Source organism: Triticum aestivum, chromosome 4A, assembly GCF_018294505.1.
Source record: "Triticum aestivum cultivar Chinese Spring chromosome 4A, IWGSC CS RefSeq v2.1, whole genome shotgun sequence".
Classification (NCBI taxonomy): domain Eukaryota; kingdom Viridiplantae; phylum Streptophyta; class Magnoliopsida; order Poales; family Poaceae; genus Triticum; species Triticum aestivum.
Window position 1 is genome coordinate 631,637,447 of NC_057803.1, and position 6,954 is coordinate 631,644,400.

The 6,954-nt window shown below is 48.1% G+C and overlaps 1 protein-coding gene across 2 annotated transcripts; it reads right to left on the reverse strand.

Moving 5' to 3' along the window:
- Positions 1–443: 443 nt before the first annotated feature.
- LOC123087784 (uncharacterized) lies at positions 444–5,836 on the reverse strand. Of its 2 annotated transcripts, XR_006441503.1 has the most exons (4): positions 4,158–5,836; positions 3,978–4,025; positions 3,439–3,504; positions 444–710 (listed from the first exon to the last, which is right to left on the reverse strand). XR_006441503.1 is itself a non-coding variant. In XM_044509891.1 (3 exons), exons 1-2 carry the CDS (start codon positions 5,659–5,661, stop codon positions 3,991–3,993), a joined length of 1,539 nt encoding a protein of 512 aa, XP_044365826.1. In that variant the 5' UTR covers positions 5,662–5,836; the 3' UTR covers positions 444–710; positions 3,978–3,990. The 2 variants fall into 2 exon arrangements, 1 of the variants encoding a protein (XP_044365826.1); XM_044509891.1 differs by lacking the exon at positions 3,439–3,504.
- Positions 5,837–6,954: the final 1,118 nt, after the last annotated feature.

Consider the following 6,954-nt stretch of genomic DNA (forward strand, 5'->3'; position numbering starts at 1 on the left):
TAGTGAACCGGTGCCCCAAACTATACTCATTCAACCCAGCACTAATTTTCAGATAGTCCCGCCATTAATCCTAGGCATGAAGAAACCAACAAATCAGTTGATTTGCCAGAAAATTCACTAAGCAACAGATCTAAATCCAGTGTATCAACAACTAGCTAAGTAACTACTGCCTGCTACATTTGATATGTCGATATGATGATGCACACCACAAACTTCTTCCTCGTTTCTTTCCTTGGGCCTCGTTTGGGAGGGGAGATTTTCCAGCACCAAGGGGGTTGGGAATTGGAGGGGATTTGGTGATCCCCTCCCCTCCACCCAATCCCCTCTAATCCCTCACCCACATAATTCCCTCGTTTGCTTAAACTTTTAGAACAGCAGCACAGCACAACTTAGGTACTAGCAGCGGCATACAACAGCAAGCTTGCAGACCAACAACACCACCATACAACATCAACAGTACTACAAGACTTCCATTGCAACATTGTGAAGTATCAAGCCAACTTCCAAGTGCAATAATTCATACTCAGTCGCTCATCTCTGAAGTATCAAGTCATGACAGATTATATTACACATTATTCTTACCAACAAAGGTAATGACGGGAAGAAAATAAGTTGTGCAATTCCATCGACATCCCGTTTAGTTGTTCTACAAGCACTGTGACACATGGCTCTCTTTGTGATTCTTCACATCTCTTCAAGCCATGCAACTCCTGAAAATAAGACGAAGGCAGATTCATCAACCTAGAAAGGACAGTGATGATAGCTGTAGATATAAAATTAGCATAATCATATTAATTATTTGCATTAATAATTTTGCATGATACACTGATCTATCATCTTGCACAACAAAAAAGAACTTGTAACATAACTACAATCCAAAGAATATACCCAACCCTCAGAAGTTCAACAAAGTAAAACATGACATGACATTAGATTTTACTCTGGTAGTAATCTGATTTCCTCATAAATAAATGCCACGTCAAAGCTAGGTACTTCTTTTGGTAATCATATCTTGCAAGAAAACATCATTCAGGGCACATGAAAACATGAAAGGTGGTAAATAAACAGAAAAAGAGGAAAGGTTATGTCACAGCTGAATGCTATGCTAGAGAGAGTTCAGAGGTGGAGATGAGTTAACATGGTTCTTTCAGTTTCATGTACCATGTCTCAAGCACCACTATTCGACATTAGGGGTGATCAATGCAGTTTACTGAACAAGATGTTTAATACCAATCAGAGAATTAGACATTTAATATACGGAACAAGATGTTTAATACCGATCCGACATGTCAGACAAAAGCAGGGTAACCAGCAGAGATATGAAGAATCACGAACAGAGCCATTCAGCACATATAAAACAATCACAGGAACTAAAAATGCTTCAAAGTTCAGACTGAAAAATATGAACACTTCAAAGTAATATATCCTCCTATTATGTCTCAAACGTTGATAAGAGACAACTGTATTCCTAGTGAACGTAAACTAGAGGGTGCTGCTGGGTGTGGATTTTGGTGGAGTCAGTCCTCGAGTTCCATAGGAGCCTCATCAGTGGTGATGGGAAGGACTTGCACCGACGACCGTGGTGGTGATGGTTTTTACGGGGTCAACTCTGCATCGGCTACGAGATCTTCCGTTAGATCACGCTCCACGGCCTCCACGCCCCGCACAACGCCGCAGATGGCCTGGATGCTGCAGCCTGTGAAAAGGCTCCTCGTACGTGTAGGCCTTTGCGGCCGGGGCAGCATCCAACCGAGTTATCTTCTCATGTGTTGAGAGTTTACATCTCCTTGTAAGCCCAGTGCTTCTCGCACCCACTTGCTTATGCTCATATCAAGTGATTAATCTACTGACGTGCTTCTTCATATTTCATCTATATACGAAGACTATTCACTTTTAATCTCAGTTTGGACAAACTGATACAGGAAGGTGATTTTAGTTCTTGATCTTATTTCATCTCTATCCATTGAGTAATGGATCAGCTGGAAATAATAGTGCCTAATTGCCAAAAAAATTCATCTATATCCATTGAGTAATGAATCGGCTGAAAAAAATGGTGCCTAATTGCCAAAGCTGCACTGAATTCTGAAAATTTGTATGAAAGAAATCATTTCACGCACTGAATTCTGAAAATTCTAAATGTTTAAAGGGCAACCTGGTGCATGTAGCTCCCGCTTGCGCAGGGTCCAGGGAAGGGTCCGACCACTTTGGGTCTATAGTACGCAGCCTTTCCCTACATTTCTGTAAGAGGCTGTTTCCAGGACTTGAACCCATGACCTCATGGTCACAAGGCAGCAGCTTTACCACTGAAAATTCTAAATGTTTAACAGAGAAAAAGTTTTAACTGTATGCAGCATAAAAATTGAGCATTCAATTTCATACAATGTTTTCATGGCGTAACGCATTTTATGGCGACTGACCCCCTTCATAACATTATAACGCTTATGGCGTATGGCGTGGCGACATCATAGACACAACCTTATGGCGAATGATAGCAAATTAAATCACAACTTCATAATCTTGCTGTAATATGTTGTACCAAATGAGTTGCCCAAGTGAGTTGTACATGACTGAACACTACATATAGCAGCAGCGCAACAGGCAGTACATGTACATATATTCAGAAATTAGCACAGAGAGGACAGATACAGAAGAAACAGAGAACTAGCATGGGGAGGAAGAGCAAGGAGAAGGAGAGGGCGAGGGGGGAGCCGGGGAAATACCATGATGGTCACCTGATGCACATAGGAGATGAGCAGCTGTGCTCGATTGGAGCAAAGGCGCTTCCCTGCAGCTGGATCTGGAGGGGAAAGGGGCTGGCGGAAGGAGGGCGACAGGGGGTGGCGGGAGGAGGGAAGAGGAGGCTGGCGGAAGGAGGGCGACAGGGGAAAGGGGCCGCAGGGGTGGAGGGGAGGTGGTGCGGAGGCTGGAGGCGGAGCTGGAGCTGGCTGCCGTTGGCCGTTCGCCGGAGAGGACGAGGTCGAGGACTCCAGGTACAATCTCAATCTGCCATGGCCTCCTTCTCTCTCTCTCTCTCCCTCTGGAGAGCTCTTTCCTTCCCGCCGCTGCCTGATGCTTCCCGCGCGCGCGCCAATTTCTCCTGCCGCTGGCTGCTATTCCCACGCGCACGAGCTCACCGAGTCGAAGGCGTCCGATTTCTGGTATGGCAATGAAAACGCGTCATGTGGACGACCTACGGACGCCACGGGCCTATGGCGGACGCCACAGGCCAAACCTATCGCGGGACGCCATGGGCCTATGGCGGACGCCACAGGCCAAACCTATCGCGGGCCTGGACGGCCCAGGCTACGACCGCGCCACACCGCTATATCGTCGATATAGCGACGATATACGGACGCCATGAAAACATTGATTTCATATATGCAAAATGTTGGGATATCAATTCTACTTTGTTTTACTTAAACATGGAGAAACCAATACCTTAAGTGTGCAACCGGTGGTTTGGTGTTTCGCTAAATGTTTTTCTGAAGGTCTTTGGTAACCCAGCTACAGGTTAAAAATGGAGATGTAAATTCTCAACACATGAGCAGATAATTCTGTTGAATTTGCTGAGCAAGTAATCTAGACAACTTATTTTGGTATAAAGCAGGTGACTGAATCCATGACGCCATTGTTCAAACCTCATAAGGTGGCCAAGTACTGAATGTGAATTGTAATGTAAGTTTCACCAAATTCCTGTCCTGTGACCTTCCAAATATGCAAGAAAGTTTGCCGTTTCTAAAAAGAGGTATATTTGGTTGTCTATCCTGCGAAATAATCGGTGATACCAGGTACCAGCCTAAGTGAGCAACTAAGAGGAGTTTTTTTTCCGCGATAAACTAAGAGGAGTTGATTGATGCGATGGTCCTGAAATTTCTTGAACAAGTAAGATAGTTGGTGCTCCATTAAGTGGCCTATGTACACAGACTACTCCGTCAAAAAGCTTATTGTTAATGCATATAGAAGTTGAATGGACTTACCAGAGACAGCGTGTCAATCTGATAGCTTCAGAATGGTATCTGCATTGCCTATGCAGAGAGAGTAAACAACCTCAGGACCAAGAATAAGAAAATGCACATTTTCAATTGAATACTCATGGACAAAATGGATGTTCAGTATTCGTAGATTTTGAATTCCTTGTTTAGACAAGTTAGAGATACCTATGAGTCGAAGCAAAGAAGGCTGCCTGTAGTACCAAGCTGGAAGAGGAAGAGGAAGAGGCCTATCTTGTTCCTTCAGTTTTTCTTGCCAGGTCCATGGCTCCTCCTTCATCAGCTTCTTAGCCTCCTCTTCATCATATTCAGCAGGGTCCAACGATGTCAATGACATCTGCTTCATCGTTTCCATCAACATTATGTGAAGATCCAGACTCACGGTATGGATGTGCCGCTGGAAATCAGAGCTGATAATGTCAGGAGGGATGGTAGGATTTCCAAAACAGTCAGCAAGACACACAGAGGCAACTACGGTCTTGTGCTGTGGGTTGATGGCAAGTAAATATCGCGCACATGTCGGGATGAACAACCAGTTGCTCTGGTTTTCACGCCATTCACCAAGTGCAAAATAAACAATCTCATGATCATTTGGACTGAGGAGGGGGTACATTGGAGTTAAATTCCTTGGCAGATCGCCAAATCCATTGAATTCCCACAGAGCCTCGAGGCTGATCTTGTACTCCAGCTTCCACTCAAGCCCTTTTTGGCACAGCCACCACACGGTTACGGCGCGGTCCTTGAGATCGATGGGCTCAAGGAAGCCATCGATGGAGACAAACCTGACATTGTAGAACGGGGGGAATTTACGCCACCAAGTTTGGAGGGTGGTGCCCATGGTGCGGTAGGCTTTTGGCTGTGCCACTCGGCTGTTGCTACGTCGATGATCCTTGGACTTTTCAACCAACTCTTGGGGCAGGGGAAAGAAGCCAAACTTGAGAATGTATTCTTTATTGTGGAGCCCTGTAGTGAAGAGGCCGGGGTTGCAGAAGGTGACGCCCCTCAGAAGATCCGCCCAGCAGCTCATGCCACTGGCTGAAAAGGTGCAGTCAACTTGCAACGAGCTCTTGCCGATGAGTGATTCAACACCAACTGCCTTGATCTTGGACCACGGTGGCACGGACGAGGAGCTGGGTTGCCAAACCAAGAGTGCATCCCCCTCTCCATCCAGCTTCCCCAATAGGGCCAGCGTGTAGTCACCATAATTGGGGCGCACAATGAGAAGGCGAACCGTGAGACCCGTGAATAGCCATGAGGGGTCTTCCGGCGCAGGGGCCATGTGCAGTGATCCGTTGTCGGCGTCATAAACCAGATATACAATGCGGCTAAAGTCATGCAGAAATGTGGTCGTGAGGACGATGATGCCTTGATCAACGGCTTCGACCTTGGTCAATGGGCTGCCGCCTCGGAGGCCGAGAAAAGATAGGCCTGGCGGTCCGCTGGCGAGATGCAGACCAAGGTGTAAGCTCTGAACTACCTCAGTGGCATAGCCCTGCATCTCAGGAGTGAACCCCACCGCCGTCTTCTCCACGCACCTGAGTATCTTGAATGGCTGCAGGCCGATCAGATCATTCTCATCATCGTCGTCAAAGTCCGTGCGGACGCGGCGGTCCAGCAGGCAGTCGGGCGGCAAGAGAGAGCCACCCAACATGGCTCTTTGCGGCAGATCCATGGAAGCTGCGGCGGGTGAGAGGGGGGAGCGGGGCGGTGCGGTGCGGTGCGGCGTCGGGTGGAGTGGGTGGGTGGGGGGGGGGGGCGGCGCGGCGCGGCGGCGGGTGGAGAGGCGGCGGGGTGCGGCGGAGGCTAGGGTTTCCTCAGCAAGAAGGCCGATGGGGAATAAAGATGAGATGTGTGGGCGGCGCGAATTGTGCCACGCATCCCGCAGATGGAGATGGGCACCGGCTCTTTCGGTCTCGTGAACCGCACGGGAACTCATGGCCTTTTTTCCTTTTTTTTTGAGAGAGAGATTCTAGGGCCTCTTTGGCTTTATTTCAATTTCAATTTTGTGTTAAAAAAGCTTTATTTCCATTTTACAAAAAGAAAAAGGACGCAACCTCCACAATGGCACAAGGATAACACAGACTACTTATATATATATATATATATATATATTAAAAAGAACAAAAACATAGCACATGAAGATGAATTCTCCAATCTTTGTCCAAACACCTCGAAGATATATGAATCCTCGCAGCTTAGGGCAACTCCAACATCGTGACCCATTTGGTCCGCCGCGTTGTTTGAGTCTGTCCGGACAAAAACACGGCCCAACGCGATGACGCAAACGGGCGAGTGTCAGTATTTTCTTTTGCTGCGGCCCATTTCTGGCCCAAGCCGGGTTTGTATGGACGCAAACACAGCACGAACGCCCGCGACGCCCTCCCTTGTCCTCCCCTTGGCACATCCGTCGGTGTCACATCGGACATTCTCCCTCTATCCACACTCGACACCTCCGCCCATGCCGCCCTCGACGTCCACCCACTTTCGGCCGCTTGGACGCTACCCAGGCCTCCATCTACGTCCGCCCACTTCCCCACCTCCACGGCGCATCTGAGACCCACTCTTGGCGGCATCTGTTGCCTCTGCTTATCGTCGTCGTAGCACAAGAAGGGACGGTCTGCCACAGCCGCCAGGACCGCCCTTGCCTCCACTTCGACAGACTTGCTACCTGTATGGGAAGGGACGGGGCTCTTCACCGGCTGCTACTCCACCACACCCGCAAGGTTCGGCGTTTTGCCCACAAGGTACCATGGGTAGCGGGGATGAGTTCTTTTTCAATAACTTCATATGTTCATGAGACGATGAGGATCTTGTGGTTTAGACTATGGTCATCAATGACCATACTGCTATGCAGTGGCCGAGGTTTAGGGGGTCGATCCCGGGCCATGCTCCGGCGTTGAATTGCAACAGAGAGAGTGACTGAGGGAGTCCTGGATTAGGGGGTGTTCGGGTAGCCGGACTATAC